This window comes from Syzygium oleosum, unplaced genomic scaffold (genome assembly GCF_021117445.2).
Source record: "Syzygium oleosum isolate NSW1041296 unplaced genomic scaffold, Sole_v2.1 Sole_v2.29, whole genome shotgun sequence".
Classification (NCBI taxonomy): Eukaryota; Viridiplantae; Streptophyta; class Magnoliopsida; order Myrtales; family Myrtaceae; genus Syzygium; species Syzygium oleosum.
In genome coordinates, this window is record NW_026607513.1 from 3,446,637 (window position 1) to 3,469,950 (window position 23,314).

General features: G+C 42.4%; 2 protein-coding genes across 3 annotated transcripts; one reads left to right on the forward strand and one right to left on the reverse strand.

Moving 5' to 3' along the window:
- Positions 1-732: 732 nt before the first annotated feature.
- On the reverse strand, positions 733-4,594 carry LOC115667482 (uncharacterized). 2 transcript variants are annotated; one of them, XM_056303880.1, is made up of 5 exons: positions 3,944-4,594; positions 3,677-3,795; positions 2,969-3,452; positions 2,761-2,873; positions 733-942 (listed from the first exon to the last, which is right to left on the reverse strand). In XM_056303880.1, the coding sequence occupies exons 1-4, from the start codon at positions 4,495-4,497 to the stop codon at positions 2,780-2,782; spliced, it is 1,251 nt and encodes a 416-aa protein (XP_056159855.1). In that variant the 5' UTR covers positions 4,498-4,594; the 3' UTR covers positions 733-942; positions 2,761-2,779. The 2 variants fall into 2 exon arrangements, with proteins under 2 accessions (XP_056159855.1, XP_056159854.1); XM_056303879.1 differs by lacking the exon at positions 733-942 and having other exon boundaries at positions 955-2,873; positions 3,944-4,592.
- A 7,633-nt stretch (positions 4,595-12,227) lies between these two features.
- On the forward strand, positions 12,228-22,996 carry LOC115667006 (monothiol glutaredoxin-S15, mitochondrial-like). Its single transcript, XM_056303763.1, has 5 exons — positions 12,228-12,446; positions 12,564-12,663; positions 13,679-13,742; positions 14,180-14,261; positions 22,934-22,996. Exons 1-5 carry the CDS (start codon positions 12,228-12,230, stop codon positions 22,949-22,951), a joined length of 483 nt encoding a protein of 160 aa, XP_056159738.1. The 3' UTR covers positions 22,952-22,996.
- The last annotated feature ends 318 nt before the right edge of the window (positions 22,997-23,314 follow it).

Here is a 23,314-nt window from a genome sequence, read left to right on the forward strand (position 1 = left end):
TATTTCCGATGATGTAATCGGTATTACTTCCAATAATATATGAGCGAACTCGACTTTAGGCGGATGAGATGCTTATACTGTGGGTGATGATTTTGTATGTACACATTTGGACACGTTGACCCTTGCTGTTCAGGGATGAATTGACTGGGAATGGAGTCGGTATAAGAGTGGCATCTCAAGAACGTGATGTTAGACATTTGCAAGAGTATCATACCCAAGCCTCTCATCCTAGCGCCAGGAGGGAGCTACAATGCACTTTGGTCCAATGCAATTGCTCTTCACATCTACAATCTCGGATAAGGTACATTCTTGAGTTACTTTTCAACTGCCTGATCGAATCTGAGACGACTTTTCCTGCTTGTGAAGGCTGATCAGCACCTCGTCGAAAAGATTCTTAATCCGACATATCTTGATGGCATAGCTAAGTAGAAACCAATGATTATAAGAGAGAGAAGACAATACTCTTTAAGACAATTTCTCGTAATTAAAGACTCGACGAATGAAAGAGGAGCAGGACTCTGTTCCCTCTCCTTTTGTCTGCTCTTTTCCATTCATCTCACACTTCAGGTTTATAGGGACTTAGGGAGAACTTGAGCTAATGTCATTTGATTCCAAAAATGATCTCTATGGTGCGTCAACATAGTGCCTATGCTAATGACAATGGTCGGTCCACAAAGCATAGACAGTCAAAAGGAGGAAGGACAGTGCATCTTCTTAAAAGTTGAGGACATACTCATTCATTTCTGCCTTGAGGAACAAAATCAGCCGTGCGATACAAGACGTTTCAAATTTTCATCTTTCTTTCGGGGAGAAGAATTCCCGTATCATGCCTGTTCGTATCGTATCAAATGGGTCGTTGAGGAAGGAAATCCTTAAGTATGTTTTTATGCCCTGGTGAAGCTTGATATCACCATGAGACCCTCAGTCCAGCTGCATGGTTTTCTGAAAGAGCACGGTCTAATGAGATAGATGCACAAAAGGCAGAAATTTCACCACCATTAGTAAACCATAGCTTAGATCTAGATCAGGGAACTAATCGAAACTATCCATTTATGGCCAGAGCCAAAGGCCAATCATTTGATTTGATTCCTTATTAGTAGTGATGCCAAGAACTAATAATTCTCACACAAGCATAGAAATCCGAAATGCAATATAAGCTTCTCCTGCATAAAAGAGATGACACACAAATCTGAAGTAATTACTCAAACATCTGTCAACATATGTTTTGCAACACCGGCAAATATGCAGGAGCACACACTGAGATGGAACTCCAGAAACTTAGAATAGAGGACGCAAAGCAGGGCACATTTGCCGCGATGGACGAGCGTATAGTACCTGGTGGTGGTGCAGCTTATGTACATCTTTCTGATAAGGAGCAAGATGGAAGATCAAGAGGAGCAGATTGGTTCTAACATCATAGCAACAGTATGATTTCTACTTTCTTTCTTCATGTCTTCGTGTGCATCATTTTGTGTAATTTAACTTCCAACGAGCAGTCTGAAGGAAACTGAGGTGGCTGGCGCTTGACTAAATATTGTTCATGCATACCTAGTTTGGTCCAATAAGCATCGACTGGTGCCTCTGATCTCTAACAAATCATCAATCTTGTGGTGCAGTTGTAATGGGGCCTTGGAGGATGTACAATGACAAACCATGACCGAAGTAAATAAGTTGATTGTGCTCTATATATTTGTAATAGAACATGAGCAGCCAGATTTATCAGTTAGCCTATATATTAGTTATCGTTAGCTTGAGACAACATCGTGCCTCCTCGAAACTAAACCTGTCTCGAATATCTAATGTCCAGTATGGTTTGGTAATGCAGGTTTTGCATGAATGAAAAGTTTAAATTGGCAGGAGTAGTTGCCAATTCTGGACAACCAAATGCGGGACAACGTAGACGAGGCTCAAAGCTGGCATTGCGTGATATAGGGGTGTGCGCGATGGTTCTGGAGTGGAGGTGCTTTCTCTCTGTTGATTATTGAATTTTGACAGCAACTCTTCTCCGTTGACCAGTGTAATAACCTCTCGTGTGGGCTTGGGGAAACTGTATTTTACCTTTTCTTGTGAATGATAAGCTGCTTAAGTGAGAATGCCTTCTCTCTTCCTATGAAAACCTCCCTCTCAACAAAGTTAGCATGGCTTCTTTTTCCATGCGCGCATGATCAGATCTTAGTTTCAAGAAAGATGAAAAAGCTAGGAAATGAGATATTCTCTTCCAGTGATGGAGTACATTGTAGTATATTTCAAGGTATGTTAATGCACTCCCATTTTCATTTGCTCATTTTGTTTTCGATTAGTTATAGTAAGGAAGATGTCCTAGACTTAATTTGAAGGCAATCTGTATTTCAGACAATTGCATTTTACTTCATCTCAATAGCAACTCCCTTATGGCACCTTCAGACAACAAATTAAGATGACTGGACTTTCTATTGTTTGGACATTTTTCTCTCCTCCTTTCGTTCCCTTGGTTTGCCTGCTCTCATTCACGCTTCTTTTTATATCCTCTCCTTATTTGTAACAGATCAGACTTGTCAAATCCGAACATGAGACATCCGTCATTCGTGTCACATCCGAATCCACCAACGACGTGTTTATTAAACAGATTACATAACATGACTCTCGTAACATGTTTCTTAGGTCCAAAAGAATTCGTCGCCCGCCTTTAGAATATTAATGCAAATGATGACACGTTTGATCATCCAGGAAATCCTCTTATGAAACGAGAATCACATATGCCAAACATGAGCTGTTACTGACCCCAGGAATTAATCAATATTCATTGGACGGGCATGGTGGGATCAAGTGTTTGGGGATTCTTCAACATCCTCGAAACCTCCTTGACGACCCGTTTTACAAGTATCCCTTCATGCCTGCCAATTGCCAAATAAAATTGAAGTAAGCTCTGAGTAGTATAAGAAGTATCTAGTCATAGCATCAAATTAAGGTTTTGGTGGAAAGTATGTACCCATTGGCGATTTTCTCTGATTCCCATCCTTTGAAGGACCCAACTTTCTTGGGTGCTTGCTCCCACCGCTCGTAAGTAATTCCATCGAACGGTTCCTTGTGTTGAAGCATGTCTGCTTTAAAACGATACGATATGTCTCGCACGTGCGAGGGCTTTACTTTATAGAAGATAGGCAACACTTTTTGACCTTTCGTTCTCTTGCGTTCGACCATCTCAGCTAGATCATCGAGGCACCAACGAGAGGAGGCATAATTTTCAGAGAGGATCGGAATGGATATCTTGCAGTGGTCGAAGGCATTAAGAATCTCATGAGCAACATCTGTACCTATAAGGGACGGATCATGATCACTAAACACTCTGATTCCTGCGGCCACAAGGCTGATGTAAAGGTAAACACCAAAGCCGTATCGAGTATCAGAGCTACGAAAGGCCAAGAACACTTGCCATTTACTCTCTCTTTTCTTCTCCAAAAAGTAAAGATACACTGCGATCCAGCAAGACAAACCAAAGATGATGATGATAAGAGGTAGCCAGTACGAATCATACGAAAATTCCAAAGAAAAAGGTGACTTTTTAAAGCCATGAAATCGATCTAGCTTATAAACCACGCGAACCTTACATGCCTTCTCATTGCGGAAATTGAAGTGATCCCAAGGCTCTCACACGATGAGCACAGAGAATACTCACGAATGAAAGGCGCTTGACCACATAAGATCAGGTGGTCATTAGACATCAATATAGGATACAGGGGGAGCCGTTTGATCCATGTCGTCTTCAATTCACTCGAAACGTTCGCGACCACCATTTTCACCAGGTCTCCTTCATGCCTGCCCAAATATTTACGTGTAAAACGAAAGTTAGGCGCACAGTTCCATTCCTTCCTTCCCCTACCTCTGCGATTCCTGGTTGGTCATTCCAATCCAAGTGCACAAGAGGTTCGCATTCAGATTTGTAGAGTCATATATAAATACATACCCATTAGCAATGGTCTGTGATAACCATCCTCTAATCCTCGCTACAGAAGTCAGCGCTGCGCTCCATTTTGCCAGTTCTTCTGGGCTGCACCGCATCCTATGTTCACATAGGGCCTTTCCAAAGCTACCGCGTTGGTGACCTACGTCAAATAGATCCACCTTATAGAACACGGGGAAGACTGATTTGCCATGCTTGGTGTGGCACTCCATGATCTCGGTGAGCTCCTTGAGGCACCATTCGCTCTGCGCATACTGCTCGGAGATGATGGGGATCGCAATCCTACAAGTCCTGATGGCCCGGAGGAGCTCCGGGCCTATCTCCTCCCCGACCGGGAGCGCGTCGTCGTCCCTGAACACGTGGACCCCGGCAGCTACCAGGCTGTTGTAGAGGAAATCGGTGAAGCCGGTGTGGGTGTCCTCGCCTCTGAAGCTCAAGAACACGTCGTAGTTCCAATCTGCGCTTGTTTTCTCTTGCAGGAATCTGTAAGCGTACACGGAGAGAGGGGCTAGTGGAAGAACAATTGCTAAGCCATGCAATGCATTTCTCTTATTCATTTTCTTCTTCGTTCGTGACTTCCCTCGTCTCCTTTTGGGTCTAAGTATGTGTTCTTTCAATGCTTTCTCTTATTCAAGACTCGTCATTGTTTTAGATAACCACACGTCCCAAGGGCCTCCGCGTGAAGACTTTTGACTATATTGAACCTTTGTTTTTTATCTTACTATTCAAAGATTGAAAAGTGTTATTATTCTTCCCCAAGAATTTGAGGTGCGTCATAATTAGACTCGTTCTTTTAATTTTCCTGTTAAAATGAAAATAACAACGATAAAAACAATTCTCAAGAGAAAAATGAATTTGTATAACATAATTTTCACATTAATTTGTTTAACAAATTCAAAAATTATGTCATTAGAAACTTCGTAAATCTCATGATAACTGGACTTGTGCTTTTAATTTGTATGTACAATTTTGACTTGTCGAAAATATTCTGATGGTTTCTCTATCCGAGAAAAGAGAACATTCTCCAACTTTATCAATAAGACTTATGCATCATTTTATGTGATCGGATTCTTCTTTGTAAGTGGGGAGACAATGGAATATGATACGAGAAAATATGTAAATGTTTGTATCAATTTCTTAAAATATCCTAAGTAATACTGAATCATCCCTCCCACAATTCCTTTGTTGTATGTTGACTAGAATCCAAGCAGGTTTTGAACACTTCCAACAACAAACCAAATCTTATCACGGTAAATGAAGTTGGTTACATGAATTTCATTGCGTAAATTGTGCCGATCACGTATTAGATTCTCTATAGGCTCTCGATGCCCTATGTTTTGATTAGACTCTTTTCATGTCCTTTCTAAGTATTTTCCGATCCCTTCCAAGGCAGTGTACACATCCTGCTCGGATCTCCTCATTAAAGCATCCGAAAATCTTCAATTTAACATGATCCATCCGTCTCAAATAACATTCTCTCATCTTATTTTCTTTCAGGGCAACCCATATTTTTTTCCCTAGATAGATTCATCTGCAATTTTGTTTTTTTCACGTGTTCGCAAATCAAATGAACCAATCTCATCTCCATTGGCCCATGGTCTGTTTTTAAGTGGCATTTCATAGTTGCTCAAAGCCCCGATCACACTTCTCCACTTCACCAATCGTTTCTGAACTCCCCGGCCGAGATCCTCGTTGATTTTCCTTTCTCCTTTGGCAAAATAGACTCGAGATATCGAATGTCACGCCCCGAACCCCATCGAGCTCGCGACATCCCCTGCTCCGGTCGAAATGATGCGACGTCCCAGGAACGTCGCCGACCCAACCCAAACATCAGAGCCACATGCGGAAGCGAATAATAAAACCCCGGACAAATAATGACGACAACGGGGTAGAACAACAGAACAATCCAGCAACCACATATTCATACAACACCAAATATACATACATTATATTACAGGCATAATTAACAACTAGCATCCGAAATCACCGTCAACAAAATATCAGGGTCTGGTTAACTTAACTTCCCTATGGGTCAACCCGATTTACACAACCCCCAAAATCTTAAGGAAAAACCTAAGGATCGCCCTCCTCCAGTCTGCTTCTGAATCTCTGGCTTGAATCTCTGGAACTCACCTGCAGCTCCACTGGGCACCAACAGCAGCTCCCCGGACTTCCAAAAAGAAAAGGCTCACTTCCCGGGTTTAGGGCCGGGGGTCTGAAAGTGGCGGTTATACAACCGTGAGACGAATCTCAATAAGTGTACAACCCCAAACCCCACGTAGGCACTCACGTACCGCCAGACGAAAACATACATAACACACAACGATCGGCCAAACTAACAATCACATGCGACCCTACCTGGAATCCATCACGCACGTTCCTGCACGTTAGACAATAACACAGCCAACACATCACAGCAAGGAATCACAGACGCGCGTGTGCCTCAATTATAAGACAGAAACCACTTGGGCACGTCCTATACCGTGCCTAGCAGTTTCTACCCCATAATTAAGCATCACATCACGCGATACAAACACACTCGCACGCTACTCACACCATGCGTCACTTTCCACAATCCTCTCGCTTGTCTTGCCAAATCCCACTCATTTTCAACCTTTCCACCACTACCGCGCCCGCGTAAAACGCATCAGGCCAACGGTCTTCTGACCTCGTCAGGCATCGTCACCCCGTCGGGCCGGGCATCGTCACCTCGTCAGGGACGGCATCGTCCCGCGTAAACGTACACGCCTCAGGACGGAATCCTACACACACTTTCCTTCTACCGCGCCCGCGTAAAACGCATCAGGCCAACGGTCTTATGACCACGTCAGGCATCGACACCTCGTCAGGCCGGGCATCGTCAGCTCGTCAGGGACGGCATCGTCCGCGTAACGTACACGCCTCGGGACGGAATCCTACACACACTTTCCTTCTACCGCGCCGCGTAAAACGCATCGAGGCCAACGGTCTTCGACCACGCCAGGCATCGACACCTCGTCGGGCCGGGCATCGTCACCTCGTCGGGGACGGCATCGTCCCGCGTAAACGTACACGCCTCAGGACGGACCTTTCCAACCAATCCTACATTTCCATATCCTCGTTCCACTCAAACCACACTTACACACAACCAGCACACGCACGGCCAAACATACACGCCTCACACATACATAGCCACGCACCAAATTCACATCTCACGTACACTTCACAAACACGCATTCTCATCACACGAACACCACATGATCACCCACACTCGGCACACGAACTCAATGCACATTCACATGTCCACGCCACCACACCTCATAGCCACACACACGGCATAGCACCACATCACATTCGGCCCAAGCACAAACTAGAACAAGCCAATGACAGCAAACTACACAATTAATCCGATAAACCCAATCAAGCCAATACATTTCTAATTAATCACCCATTTAATTCCCGATCGATCCTCGACATCACAGCCCTAACTCAGCATTCCTAAACCTCGAATTTCGTCGCCCAATCAGCCCACAACCTCCAAACATTCAACCCCTAACTTAGTCCCGAAGACAGCCACGAAACAGCCACAAACAGTCCCTAAAATCACTTAAACCGAACTTCAAACGAGTCTAGAAATACCCGAGGTCCTAAATGACATTTGGGGAAAACACTTACCAAAAAGGCGAGACGAACTGGCTGGAACGGGCGGGACACGGGGCAGCTGTCGCCGGCGATGTACGGACTGGCGGAAGGTGCACCCCGTACGGACGCGGTGAACAGTACCACTCCGTACGGACACTGTACGGACAGGCTGGGACGGTGGCCGGCAAGGTGCCGGTGGATACGCAAGGCGTCCGTACGGTCCGCGCGAATGCTGATCCGTACGGGGATCGGTGAAACAGTACTGACACCGGACACCGTACGGATCGAGTGGTTGACGGGTGACGTACGGTGACGTACGGCGAAGCCGGGACGGGCCGGGTGTCGACGGACTGCGCGATCGGAGTTCTCCGCTGGAAGCTCCGACTGTATCTTGTTTACGCACCGAGAAAGAGAAAAGGAGAAAAACAAGGCCGTTTTGGACAAAAAACCGGGCCGCGATGGTCGTGAGGTGGAAATGGTTGATGGTGGTGCCTGGCTTGGTGGGGACAGCTCCTGGGTACTGTTCCTGGGCGTGAACAGCATCGTAGAAATGGCGTAAACGGGGACCGCAGAACCGTAAACGTGAAGAAGAAGAGGAAAATTCTGGGGAAAAAATGGCTGAATGCTTCTGTACGTGAGAGAGAGAGAGAGAGAGAGAGAGAGAGAGAGAGAGAGAGAGAGAGAGAGAGAGAGAGAGAGAGAGAGAGAGAGAGAGAGAGAGAGAGAGAGATATCTGGTCAAACATTATAGATTAGGGTGCCAAGTGTCAAAAATCCAAAGCCTTGGACACTTTTGCCCCTAATCCAAAGGCCCATATTTGTTCTAATCCATAAAAGCAAGGGTAGAATGGTCATTTGCTCTTAACCATGGTTGACCAGACCTGAGTTAAGCCTAACTCACCTTGGTTAATCCCAAAATTAAATCCAAATTTCGGAATTAATTAAAAATGGCCTAAGGGTATTTTCGTAATTTTTCGATCCCGAACCGAAATTCCAATTTTCGCACATACGTGTTCCATATGTGCGTGGCCAACATAATATGGCATCGGAATCGCGAAATTCATCACGCAAGCCCTCGAAAATCCACGTCAAAGTTTTGGGAATAAAATAATATTATTTTTCCAATTTTTGTCGAAATTCCAATTTTTGGCCAAAACCACTCTGAATGTGCGTGGCCACCCCAAATTGACCTTGGCCGCGAAAAATAACCTCAAAAGGCCTCAAAATCCAACATCGGTGTCCACGGGGGCAAAATCGTAATTTTCCCGGTCCCGAACCGAAATCCATTTTTTTGCAGAAATGGTTGGCCCCAAGGTTGGCCAAGCCAAAAACGTCATCGGCCGTCCAAAATTGTCACTTTCAAAATTCTCGATTCCCGGGTCCGAATTCCAAGAAATGACTAAAATCGAGCAATCGCAACTTTAGCTTATCTCTGGCTAACGGGTGGCTCTCTGGAATTATGCGCTCTCGACCCGTGACCGACACTAAGTCAAATCACGTTTAAGTTTGCTCGAACCAAGGCGACCTCGATTGTCATATAATTGCGAGGGTCTGTCACCAGTGCCCTTTGGACACGATCAATCAAATAGACCGGTCTCGGTTGGCTCAAAACATTCCCTCGTCAATCCATATGGTCGAAGATCGAACTCAGGTCGAGTTCTTTGGTCGTGCGAACTCAATCCCGTAACGGCCCTATCCCTAAGGTTAGCATCCCGTGAATGCGCATTTCCGGGTGAGACCTCACTATAGTGCATTGGTCAAATTCATTTCATGAATCCCGGGAAAAGGATCGAAAATTCAGACTGTTACATCGAAAATATTCAATTCCTGGTGCTACTTGTTCTTAGGAAGATGTCATTTAAGCTTCCTATCAACGTTACTCATCATATGTTTCGTCTGTGATCGACTCAAATGAAAACCTATCTATTCTAAAGTTTCTTGCCAAAATTCGTGTGGTTGTTTAACTGCCGCTTGGATTTCATTCACCAGCACCACATCAACCGACACAAAACAAAGAAAAAAAAAAGAGAACACTATCAACAAGACGAGAATGCATTTGTCTGTCTCCGCCCTTTGTTGCCTTATTAGTTGACCTTCTTAACCTTCCCATTTTTCGACTTTTTCCACCCTCCATTTTAGTGCTTCTCACTGGAGAAAAAAGTAATATCTAGTTATCATTTGACGAATTTTACATACGAATTAATCATAACAGGTGTAGGATTGGAATGCTCTCTGTTTAGAGGGTATATTTATATTTTTAATTTTCTCTTAACTTAAAGCCGCATCCACTTAAAATTCGATAATTAAGATTCGTCTCCTTTTCTTTTTCCTGTTTTCTTCTTCTTCCAATAATGAAAGTGTGCACACCTAAGGGGAGAAGCATTTTTAGTTTTGATAGAAAAGAAAGTTCATTCAATAAATAAATATTGATCATTATATACTTGCTAATTATTCCACCTAATTTGCATTTAGCATACCAACTTGATGCCGGTCTTACTCGTATTTTATGTTCCTTAATCCTGTCTTCCTCACGAGATGCTACATCTTTTATGGTGAACTTGTGATTAGAGAGAAGAAAAAAAGAAAAGAAAAAATTTAAAAAAATTTCGATAATTTTCATACTAGAAAATGTCACGGCATGATTTATGTACTCGGTCCAACGAACAAACCTTGCTTATATTTGACGTAAGATTGGAGTCTGGAACATATTTTAAGGTTTCGTGATGATAGATGATTGCATTCCCGTGGTATGTCCTCACAATGTTATTAACAAAAAATACAAAGATGATTTCAAGGAGATTAAAGAGAGGTTTTAGCCTTTAGGTATGTTGACATGCAAGGACCAATTCTTTTCTTTTTTGTCGATATGCATGGACCAATTCTACGCTTTGAGAAATCCAGTATTGGAGCGTCAAACATTGTCGCGGTTTCAAAACCTTCAATTTAGCCTTATCGCGATTTCAGTAACGTTAGTTCCAACTCAGCATGTTAACGTCATGATTAAGTTTGTGCGAGTCTTCCGCATGGCGGGACCAATTTCTCCCACTGTAGGCTTATTCCGCGGGTCGTATCTCAAATTTGAACCAAATTTAGCTTTTAAGCTTTCGATGCAAAACATCAGCATGGATATTATATTTTGAAGCACCGGTGGTTGACTTTGACTTGATCTTTTAATGTGTGGTTCACATTAGGTTAATAGATATTGGAGGGTAAAATAAAGCATGGATATTATATTTTGAAGCACCGGTGGTTGACTTTGACTTGATCTTTTAATGTGTGGTTCACATTAGGTTAATAGATATTGGAGGGTAAAATACTATAGATTCTCACAAAATTCGTCTAATAGATTGATCAAGAAATAACTCACAGCCAAACAGTGCTGCTTCATGAAAATATATTAGCCGTGAGTCCATCTGGCTCTGGAACCTACACACGTAAATTCGTCAAGTTCACTTGAATTTGCTCATATGTCATAGGGAACCGGATTAGTTTCCTATTGAAATTGATTGAAGAAGAGCAATGATGCAATTTTTTCGTTTCCAATTCCCTCGTGAATCCTAGTGGCTTGTCCTACTCCATTAAAGAACTAATACGTGATCAAATATCCCCGTTTGCGTATCCAAAAGAAAAGCATAATCGAATATTATAGAAATTAAGCACGTACAACTTGCGCGACAAGTCACATTGAGATCGACTTGCTAAATCCTTGAACAGATCTAATTGCTGCCTTCTCTCTTCATAGGAAAAAGCCCCTCTCAACAACGCTACGTATCAAATGGCTTCTTTTTCCATGCGTGCATGATTGAAGTATATTTCAAACTATTTTAATGCAAATTGCAACTCTTTTCCCATTTTCATTTTCTTATGTTGTTTTACGCCAGAATGAGATGAGTTTTTGGTGCATCTAGATAAATTTGTTTACCTTTTTGTCCGGTTCCTGTAATATTACCTTATAGTTTTAGATGCCAACTAAGGAACAAGTGCAAGAAAATGTGAATTAGTTCTAATAATAATAATAACAATGATGATGATAATTATAATCCACCAGTTGGGGATATAATTTTTCTAGTTATAGTTTTTAATTATTACTTGGACTTTTTCTCTATGTTCTTAAAACGAAAGAAAGTATTTATGTTTCAAAAATTATGAAAAATCACATACCATAGTATTTGATATTTGAATATTTTGTAAACTTTCAAGTATTTCATGATAACTAAAAGTGAAAGTGATAATGTTGTAAAAATTTACAAAAAGTCAAAAATAGAAATCACCCAAATAGACCCTAGTCAATATTAGTTTTCCTTTAATTTCCTTTTATTTCTTTCATTACTCTTCCGATCTAGTTTAGATCTACGAGCTTTGCGTCCCGATCTTATATCTGGGAGCTTTTCTCTCTGATCTAATCATAGTTTTTGGAGTTTTAATGAATAAATACTTCGTCTCCAGTTTTAATGGTGTTCAAAGTAGTTTCGGTTTATTTAAAAGCTTTGGTGCCTTGCACTGGCTAAAGGGCTCGCTCTCGCAGGTATTAGACCTGAGCTTACTCAACATGTTTATGTTATCTCGGTACGGTGATGGTGTTGGGGATGCCGAACTTAGGCGCATATCGCCGAAAAGCAAAGCCGTAACTACAGATGAAAATCTTGGTGTGTGCTTATCACTGAATAATGTTGTATGATTCGGTGATTGGCCACCGATTCTTTCACTTGGATGCAGTCACAGATCTGTTCTTTAAGGACGAGCGTGTGATTATCTCTGCATCGTTTATTCAGAGAGGAATAAGATACTCCACAACTGTACCAAATGACCCTAATACGCATGATGACTTCAAACCTATGGATAAGTTTCAGGACTCTGCCACTTCTCTAAAGGACGTTGTTGAAGAGGTAGGTGCTCTGATACATGACATAACATGGTTATACAGTTCTTCGTTATGTTCTGCTTCCTACTTACTTTGCTCAACTATTGTCTTCATTTGTTTAACTTATTTAGTTTATGATTAGGATGTCAAGGAAAATCCTGTGATGATATACATGAAAGGGGTCCCTGAGTTTCCGCAGTGTGGGTTCAGCTCTCTAGCTGTAAGAGTATTGATACATTACAGTAAGTTCTCTTGCCTTTTATAGCATTTTCAGCATGTCTTTGGTGGACTTACCTACCAACGTTTTCAATGTGAAAGACTATGGAGAAGTAGCATTGACAAATTTGGCTGCTGAATGTATTTTCTGATCTTTGTTTTAGGCTTGTTCTGGAACTTTGCGAAATGTGATTCGTAGAGCTGGTTAAGATGTGATTAGGGAGGAAAGCACCTGACTGGATTGTTTTTAGTTGGTACAGCAATTAGCATAGAGCTGATCTTGACTTTTCTGGATGATGCTATTGGAGGAATATACTCACATTCCAAATGAACCTATCGAGAAAACCATGAATATACAATTCCAAGTATAATTACTTCTGGGAATGTGAGAGTACGTAGCTACTGCATTCCTAGTTACTAGAGTAGCGCATAGTAGCGCATGAGACTTAATTACTGATCCTGATTATCCTTTTGCATGTGTTATCACTACAAACATCAACATTCAATCAGCTCTACCAATAAACAAACGGTACCGAAGATTATTATGTTGAAACATCTTTGTCCTCCATAGTACCTACCCATCTCGTGCCTCAGCGGGAGCATTCTGAAGGCAAACCAGCTGGAGAGTTTTCGTCAAATGATTAGTTTCTCGAGATTTCAATTATTGAAAGAGCTTTGGTGGGCAAGAAGCTGTAAAACTCGAAAAATCTAACCCAAATCAGCTACATTCATTTTTTCCGTCTCATGCTGGTGGATTAATTGCTCTCTGTATGACGGGCTTGTGCATAGCTATCACAGCATGTCATATGCTGATTGCAAGGCTTCATTGTACATTGAAATCTAATATTATCCACATCTTTTGATGTTGTGCACAGATATAATGTCCATATCCACGTTAAGTGCTAGTGAATGTTGTGCATGGAAGAAAATGTCAGCGATTTCATTCGTATCTGTTTCTTCTCACATATTGCGTTCCCTTCATGATGTGTTAAATTTTTGGATTTGATTGATTCTGCTTATGTCTTCTTACCGCCCTTGCAGATGTTCCATTAAGTGCTAGGAATATTTTGGAAAATGCAGAGCTGAAAAGTGCCGTGAAAGCTTTCAGTTGAGTCTCAACTCCCTTTTGACAGTGAGTATTTTTTGGCTGATTTTTCCTATTTTACTCGTACACTGAAAATGCTTCAAAGGCCTTTGATATAACATATTTAACAATGCCAAGATGATTAAGTGTCAATATACTACCTCAAAGTTACAGCAGCCACTATAGGTGTGCTTTCGTTTCTTGTTGAACAGAATACTTCAGCCTCTAGTATCTGCCTAGAAGATGAGCCATCACATTACTGCACTCTTGTATTAGTATGCACTTCTGAATTTTCAGCTACATTTGGAGAACAAGCGTATGACATCATGTCACGGATTTTATTCTTCAGAATAGATAAATTTGCAACATGTACCTACGTGGGCTGATTTGTGCTGAAATTTTCAATTGTGGAGATGAGATTTCAAACGATTCTGTTTTCTTAGCCGTTCTTTCTTGTGCAGCCACTGGCCCACTTTCCCCCAGATATTCATCAAGGGGGAGTTCATCGGAGGTTCTGATATTATTATGAATATGCACCAGGTGAGGGTTCATTCGATACTATTTCTTCTCTTCCTACTTACAATTAATTTTGCTGATGTGGCTTTTTTTTCCATCCAGAGTGGACAGCTGAACGAGAAGCTCATGGAACCAGGAAAAGTCTGCTTAAGCAATACATGGCCGAGTAGAGAGAACAGAAATTTTGGTGTTTGTGAGGTTTTCAATCAACCATGTTTTTCTTTCTGGTCTTCCTACTTCCTATTTAGGTGCTTTGTGATGACTATCGAGAGTGTAACGATGAACTAACCTTGAATAAGTATATACCTGATTTATGCATCAAAATAATGTAGCTTCTATTGTGATTCATGTATCAAATTTTGCACGGCCAATACTTGCAGCAGGTTTGAGTGGTTGTATGGTGATTTTGCTACTGCTGCTGCTTGTTTTGTTGAGTGCTAAAAATTGAGGCATTGCCTACGATCCTCTTTTTTTTTTTTCAGCTGAATCTAGCAGCGTACATGAACAATAGGATATGTTGCACTCTCTGTTAGTTATCTATGTTGGCAAGGTATGCGCCGAGTTTTTTGTTCATATCGTGTAATGTGTACTACTGAAGCGATCATGTCGGAAAAAAGAAATGAAAATGCGATTCTGTTGAACTTTGATGAAGGGCAAGGGAAGGTCCTCCAAGCTCCCACTGTTGTGTATCTTTCTCTTCTATTAGGATTTAGAATGCTTCAAAGAAGCGCTCAAGACATCATTTCCTTTCAGGAAAGAAAGAAGCAGCGTTTTATACTGATTGACTTACAGTATAGCCCATCATCCACATTGGATTCTACTATTTAGACAGCTATTCCAAAATTTCGTTCTCTTTCATTTGGGATTTCGTGTATGATATATCAAAAGATGAAACTAACACCCACCAAAGGTTTCGTCATCTGCAACTGTATCTTTGAAAGAAACAATGCTATTTAACGGATATATAATACATACTCTTGTCATATGTATGTTTGCTCCCAATAGAAACCAATGATTATAAGAGAGAGAAGACCATACTCTATAAGACAATTTCTCGTAATTAAAGACTCGAAAGAGGAGCAGGACTCTGTTTCCTCTCCTTTTCTCTGCTCTTTCCCATTCATCCCATACTTCAGGTTTATAGGGACTTAGGGAGAACTTGAGCTAATTTCATTTGATTCCAAAAATGATCTCTATGGTGCTTCAACATAGTGCCTATGCTAATGACAATGGTTGGACTACAAAGTATAGACCGTCAAAAGGAGGGAGGACAGAGTGCATCTTCTTAACAGTTGAGGACATACTCATTCATTTCTGCCTTGAGGAACAAAATCAGTTCTGCGATACAAGATGTTTCTAGCTCATACGTATCTGACATGCATCTTCTTAACCGTTGAAGACAGCTAATTTCACGTTTGCTCACTTGTTCATCACCTTTGGATCCAAGCGCAACCGACCATGCGATTTAGCTCTAGCTCGTGCTACGTCGGGGATGGGACCGGCGTTGTGCAAGGAACTCTCTGCTTACCAAAATGAAAGTCAGAAAGCTCCATTGTCTTTAAATTAAAAAGCAACCAGCAGCCACTTTCATGGGGACAAGTTGCCTTAACCACTAGAAAAATTGATGACGATCGCAAATGAATTCCATGCATCCATGTGTTATTGTTTGACTCCACTCTCCGTCCATTGTGTTAATGCACGATAAGCAAATCTACATCATGTGTGACACCTCAAAATCTAAGTCCATCTGACGTCTTTTCTCATAACAGAAGGACAAAAACATGTTGCTTCAAGTTCATTCGTTCACTAAGAATGCCATAATAATCTGAGATCATCTATGCGCGCGAGTGCATGTTTAGTGTGCCGCTGTATAAGATGTTCTAGTATATGATTTGAAGAATTGCTTATCTTCACAGATTTTTTGTGCGGATGAAGTTCATAGTTTTGCCCTCGCAAAGATTGTCAATCATCTGTACGTAAATCAGACTGAGCTTCGATACTTTGTACATCAATCAGACAGAGCTATAATACTTGCGGGAGGTTTAAGGGTTGATCTTCTATATGAATGCGGAAGAGCTTCTATTTTCGAAGAGGTGACAACAGTTGGAGATGTAACTTAAATCCAATGGAATCTTGATATTTGGAAGGGTGAATGTTTGGATAGGTGAAAACTGACATTGGAGGCATGTTCTTAAGTTAAATCCAACAGAGCTTCGATATCTCAGAGGGGAAAATTGCTAAATCCCTTTGTGTTTTGGACTTCAATATATGGAGAAATTTGGAGAGATGAAGATCGTTACAGTCACTGCAACTGAAATTTGGTAGAGCTGATAATCACATACCGAACAAAGCCCTCTGCGCCAAGAAGAAATCGCAGGGCATGGAGGAGCAGAAATGGACCCACCAGGCCGTCATCGTCGAGTCGCTGCCCAACGGCATGTTTCGCGTACATTTGGACGACGAGGACGTCATTCTTGGGTACATCTCGGGGGAAATCAGGAAGAATTTCATTCGGATGTTTCCTGGGGATAAGGTCAAGATTGAGATGAGCTGTTATGATTCGACGTGAGGGCGCATCATCCACAGGCTTCGCAACAGGGATTCTGGTGATTAGGCAAGCGTTTACTAACAGTGCGTACTTCATGCTAATGGAATTGGTAGGATTTGGGTAATTTGTTTTTGCTTATGTAATTAGTTTAAATACTTTACCTTTTAAGTTTAATATGGCATTCTGGGAATTGTGGTCTTTTAGCTTGCATACTCGAGCAGGTGTAAGAGTTGCTCGAGTTGAATGGAAGTGAAATGTATTCATCTCAATTTAGAAACTTGTCTTGGTGGGGGCAGACTCCAGAGTTCCTTAGCAGATACGTGATTGAAGTCTATTGAAGTTTTAGTAACAATTAAGAAGCTACACATTGTCACATGTTAGAAGAGTTTTTATAAGCAAATGTTATTTTCATGTCCATGGTTAGATGATCAAACTTTTTCTTGTCAAGAGTTCTTTATAAGTTTTTCATGTTGTTGGAGTTCTTTACAAGTATTTCAATTTATAGGTTATTTTCGTAAGGACCCCAAGTTGCTTCTTCTTCAGCGTGAAAGTTACTCCACTGATGGAAGTGCAACGTTACTGGCAGTGACTTCCCATTTCAAACTTCAGCTTCTTTTCTTAGTCATTGCCATTGTAATAACTTCTAAACAAATTCTCAAACTTCTTTCTCAAACGGTAGCGAAGGCAGCACTCAAGTGAGATAAAAGCCATTGGTTATTGGTCATGTGTTTAGACCTGCTAACTCTCAAGCCTTATGTCTGATAATGTCTGAATTAGTTGAGTCTGTATGTTATTTTTATGTTTGCAATATTGCGCTAACAACCTTTTTGCATCTATTATTAGCAGGTATCTGCATTGTTTAGTGAAAGAGGAATGCGCTAACAACCATCTCAAATGACCCTGACACGCATGATGATGTCAAACCTATGAATAAGTTTCAGGATCCTGCCATTTCTCTAAAGGATGCTGTTGATCAGGTTGGTGCTCATTGACTTGACATGACATGGTTATCTAGTTCTTCGTTATGTTCTGCGATCCTATCGACTTTGCTCATCTGTCGTTTGTTGGACTTCCATTAGTTTATGATTTAGGATGTCCAGGAAAATCCTGTTATGATATACATGAAAGCGTGGGTTCAGCTCTCTAGCTGTAAAAGTAATGAAACATTAGAGTGAGTTCTCTTGCCTTTTATAGCGTTTTCAGCATGTCTTTGGTGGACTTACCTACCGATGCTTTCAATTTGAAAGATTATGGAGACGCAGCTTTGACAAATTCGGCTGTTGAACCTATTTTCTAGTCTTTGTTTTTGGTACTAGAATAGCGCATGACACTTGAATACTGATGCTGATCATCCTTTTGCATGTGTTTTCACCACAAACATCAAGATTCAGTTAGCAGTATCAATAAACAAATGGTACTGTAGATTTTTTTAGTGAAACATCTTTGTCTGTATAGTACCTACACATCTTGTGCCTCAGCGGGAGCATCCTGAAGGCAAGCCAAGTGGACAGTTTTTCGTCAAATGCTTAGTTTCCTGAGATTTCCACCATTGAAAAACTTTGGTGGGCAGGAAGCTATAAAACTGACAATAATCCTTCCCAAATCGGCTATATTCATTTGTTTTTTTTTTCGGCTCGTACTGGTGGATAATTTCTGTAACAGCCCGAATTTCGACGTAATTCCGGGATCAATAAAATTGACAATATTTCGCATTTCATTTTAGTAAGTCTCGCCCAGAGCTGATCACTCTCGGGATACTAACCAATGTGGTATGGCTAACTAGGAAACGGTACGTGGACCAGGGACTCGACAGTGAACGGGACACCGATCTCGAGATACCATGAGTGAATATTTTGGGCCAACGTGGGCCGATCTTAGGAAAGGTGATGGATTTGGTTTGGCCAAGGCCAACGATGTACAATCGGATCGCAGGTGATTCTGCAAGACCGAAAGTGCACGTGGCCAACCAGTCCTGAACCTGAATCTAACGATCGTGATCTTTGGAACTAATGATAATTTCTCATTCTCTCAATGATCGGGACCGTCGTAATTCGAATAACCCTAGGTCGATACGCGTATGTCCTAAACAGCCGCCCGTTAGCCAGAGACCCTGAAATTGAAACTCGAGCGAGTTTTGATCACAAAATTGGGCCCGGATTTCGATGTCGATTTTCGAAGGCTTAAGAGACTATTTTTGGGAATCTGACGTCATATTACGCTGGCCACACACGTTAGGAGTTAGTATGAGTAAAAAGTGGAATTTCGGTCCGGGGGTGAAAAATTACGGTTTTGCCCTTGTGGGCACCGAGGCTGGATTCGAAGGCCGTTTGAGGTTATTTTTCGCGGCCAAGATCATTTTGGGGTGACCACGCACATTTAGAGTGGTTTTGGTCAAAAATTGGAAATTCGACAAAAATTGAAAAAATAATATTATTTTATTCCCGAAACTTCGCAGTCGATTTTCGAGGGCTTAGAAAGTGAATTTCGCGAATCCGACGCCATATTATGTTGGCCACACACATATGGAACACGTATGTGCGAAAATTGGAATTTCGCCCCGGGACCGGAAAAATGACGGTTTTGCCCTTGGGCCGTTTTCGGGTCCTAATTTTTGGGAAATTTTTGGGATAAGTAACTGTGTTTATCAGCTGCATTATTGGCACCAAAGACCCAATTGCCCCTCAATTATTTAAGCCTATCTCTTTAGAACCGTTAGATTAGGGGCGTTTTGGTCATTTTTCACGGATCGGCGACACGTGGCACTTTGGGCTGCTTTATTTGACCAAGTTGGACTGTTTTCTCTCTCATCAGCCCTCCCTCACGGCAGAACCAGCCCCCACCAGCAGCTTCTCTTCCATTTTCCTCTCTTTTTCTCCATTTTCTCTCTTGGTTTTGGCTTCGCCGGAGTTTGCCGCCGGCCACCGGAGTGCCGCCGCCGACCGCCGTGCCCCGCCGTCGACCGCATAGTCCCCCAGCTTCAGCCTCGCCCCTGTCCAGCCCTTTTCTCTCTCTCTTTCTCTCTCTTTTTCCCTCTCTCTCTCTCTTTCCCGTTCTGCAAATAGGACCGCCGGAGCTTCGCCGGAAATCCGATCGCTGTTCCGTCACCACCCAGCCGTCCAGCCTCGCCGTGCGTCGCCATCCAGCCCTCTCCGTACGGCGACCGTACGGTACTGTTCATCGCGTCCGTACGGATCGCTGTTCATCTCGACCGTACGACCGTCGCGGCCGTCACCGGCACTTCGCCGGCCACCGTTTTCTGCCCGTCCGTACAAGTCCTTACCGCGGTGAGCAGTCGGCTGTGAACAGTACCCGAAGTGAACGGTGCGCGTGAACAGTGCACGCGCCCGGTATTCCGCCGCCGGTTTCACTGTTCATCGGTGATCGGCCGCCGTTCCTCGTCGTCGTGATCTTGAATTAAGTGAGTAAAATTCCTAAACCCGGATTAGGACTGTTAGTGCGTTTTTCTGGACTGATTTAGGTATTATCGGTACAATTTAGACTGGCTTAGATGGTATCAGTGTGTATTTCAGACTGGGTTGAGGACGGATTGGTAGAAATTATCATTGGGAAATTTAGTGGATTAATGAGAATTAATTATGGAGATTAATTGGATAAAATAACCAATTTAGGAGCCCGTTGGAAAATTACCGGGTATGTTGACTGATTGTACGTCAATTGTGCTTAATTGTGGTTGATTTCGTACTGCTATGTCGTATGTGGTGTGGCTGATTTTATGGAGTGCGATTGGCCATTGTCTGGTTTACAATGATTTACTGATTTGTGAATCGCACGTTAGGCCACACGGTATTAATTGGGCCAATTAAGCACGTGTTGTGACATTGGGTGTCTGAATTATATTGGTGCTCGTGGTGCATTGCATTGCATAACATGGACACGCATTGCGTATGCCAAGAGTGAGGCATGTGATGAAATTGTGCGAGAATGCGTGTCTGCCATGAGCATGTGATCACCTAAAATACCCTGAAGCGTTATACGCTGGGTTCAGATAATAATGAGTTGTGTGATCACCTAAGGACCTTTGGGTCATGACCTTCGGGTCGATACCGTCCTCATGCACTTTGAAGCAGGACGATGCCCGGTACGTCCGGAAGGCGACCATCCTCATGCACTTTGAAGCAGGCTCTGGTTCGCAAGGAGAACAGTGTTGCGCCTCATGCACTTTGAAGCAGGCTAGAGACACTGGGCCAGATCGGTTGCTGCGCCTCATGCACTTTGAAGCAGGCTAGACGCACCGGGCCGTGAAAAATTGATGACTCGAGTCGTAATAAATAATAAATTGGGCGATTGCCAGTGTGCCAGTGTGGGCCAGTGGGCCGGGAAATACACGTGACATGTCGACGACATTTGCATGCATGAACATGCATGGACTGGCATGCGAGTGTGTGAGCCTCGGTGCATGAGCATGTGATTGGCGTACGTGTGATAATATGTGCCACGTACGTGCCGTGATTATTATATATTGAACTGCCTAACCTGCAGGGTCGGATAATTATTTGATTGTTGTTGCATTATGGTTTCAAATATTCATTTCCGGTCAGGAGATTGCATGCTAGCCTAGCCTAGGTTTAGGGGTTGAACTCACTGAGATTCGTCTCACGGTTGTGTAAACCGAAACTTTTCAGACCCCCAGCCGTAGGATGCCGAGGAAAGCGCCTCTTTTTGGTATACCGCAGTTCATCCAGAGGTCATCTAGTGTGCACCCTTGTGGGGACGGACCTGCAGCCATGGTCGAGGAAGCTGAGGAGCCGAAGTGTTTTTCATTGACCCCTTTTGACTGAGTGGCTGCTGACTGTGTGTTTCCTCTGCTGTTGTCTAAATGATTTGTGTAAAAAGTTTCCTATGGTAATACTAGTATACATATTTTCGGAGGTGCTATTTATTTAATGTACTATCTTGGTCTCATGTGTTTTATTGTCAGGGTGTATATATATATTTATATACGTGCTTCTGCATGTGTTTGATCTCTGATTGGGCGTTGGGTCGGCGATGCTTCCTGGGAGCGTCGCACTGCAATCGACTAAGGTAGGGATATTAGCGCTTCGTAGGGTACGGGGCGTGACAATTTCTCTTTCTGTATGACGGGGCTTGTTCATTAGCAATCACTGCTTGTCATATGCTATAGCAAGGCTTCGTTATACATGGAAATATGTTATTATCCACGTCCTGTGATGTCCTACCCAGTAATAATTTCCATATACACACTAAATGCTAGCGAATTTTGTGCATGGAAGAAAATGTCTGTGATTCTTGATTCTTATCTGTTTCTTCTCACACGTTGCAATCCCTTCATGACGTGTAAAGCTTTGGATTTGATTGATTGAACCTGTTGAAATCTTCTTACCGCATTTGCAGATGGTCCTTTAACTGCTAGGAATATTTTTGGAAGATGCAGCGCTGAACAGTGCTGTGAAAGTACCCACCCATCGGTGGTCGCGTTGATTTGCGCTCAGTTTTTTTCACGAGAGGTCCTGGATTCAAACTCGCCCATCGGTGATTTAAGAGGGGGGTCGTGGCGGTGGGATGCTGCGCTAGCCCCCCTCGAGGACTAGTCGGGCATCACCGCTGGTTTGAGCCCTAGCTCGCCGGCCGCGCAGACACCTCGGTTATAAAAAAAAAAAAAAACAGTGCTGTGAAAGCTTTTAGGTAAGTCTCACCTCCCTTTTGACAGTGTGTGATGTTGGCTGATTTTTCCATATCACTTCCGACGCAATGATTAAGTGTTCGTATACTACCTCAAAGTTGTAGCAGCCAATATAGGTTTCTTTCGATTTTTCCCATTCATGTTGAACAAAATACTTCAGCCTCTAGTATTTGCCTAGAATTCCATCCATTACATCAAAGCACTCTGGTTCGTAGAATAGATAAACTTGCTAGATTAACCTATGTGAGCTGATTCATACTGAAACATTCAATTGCCGAGATGAGAAGATTGCATAGTATTCTGCTTTCTTAGCCGTTCTTTCTTTTGCAACAACTGGCCCACGTTCCCACAGATGTTGATCAAGGGGAGTTCATTGGAGGTTCTGATGTTATTTTGAATATGCACCAGGTGAGGGTTTGTTCAATACTATCTCTGGTCTTCCCACTTCCAGTTATTTTTGTTGATGTGGCTATTTTTTCCGTCCAGAGTGGAGAGTTGAAGTAGAAGCTCCAGGATATTACAGCCAACCAGGAAAAATCAGCTCAAGTAACACATGGCCGATGAGAGAGAAAACAGGAATTTTGAGGTTTGCTAGGTTTTCATTTAACCATTTGCCGTTCTTCTTGTTTAGGTGCTTTGTGATGATGGAGTGTAACAATGAACTTACCTTGAAAAATTATGTACTGTGCATGATTTATGTGTCAAAATAATGTAGCTTCTATTATTTTTATGTCTCAAATGTTGCATGGCCATTACTTGCAGCAGGTTGGAGTGGTCATATGGTGATTTTGCTGCTGCTTGTTTTGTTGAGTGCAAAAAGTCAAGGCATTGTCTATGAGCCTCTTTTATCTAGCTGAATCTATCAGC

What these genes read in the sequence shown, in the direction of transcription:
- LOC115667006 (XM_056303763.1), top strand. Translation starts at nt 12,228, where the DNA reads ATGTTGTATGATTCGGTGATTGGCCACCGATTCTTTCACTTGGATGCA. An exon ending in AAGAGTATTGATACATTACA is followed by an intron (nt 12,664 to 13,678) that starts GTAAGTTCTCTT and finishes CCGCCCTTGCAG; the next exon opens with ATGTTCCATTAAGTGCTAGG. An exon ending in AAAAGTGCCGTGAAAGCTTT is followed by an intron (nt 13,743 to 14,179) that starts CAGTTGAGTCTC and finishes TTCTTTCTTGTG; the next exon opens with CAGCCACTGGCCCACTTTCC.
- LOC115667482 (XM_056303880.1), bottom strand. Translation starts at nt 4,497, where the DNA reads ATGAATAAGAGAAATGCATTGCATGGCTTAGCAATTGTTCTTCCACTA. An exon ending in TCACAGACCATTGCTAATGG is followed by an intron (nt 3,796 to 3,943) that starts GTATGTATTTAT and finishes ATATTTGGGCAG; the next exon opens with GCATGAAGGAGACCTGGTGA. An exon ending in TAATGACCACCTGATCTTAT is followed by an intron (nt 3,453 to 3,676) that starts GTGGTCAAGCGC and finishes GCTGGATCGCAG; the next exon opens with TGTATCTTTACTTTTTGGAG.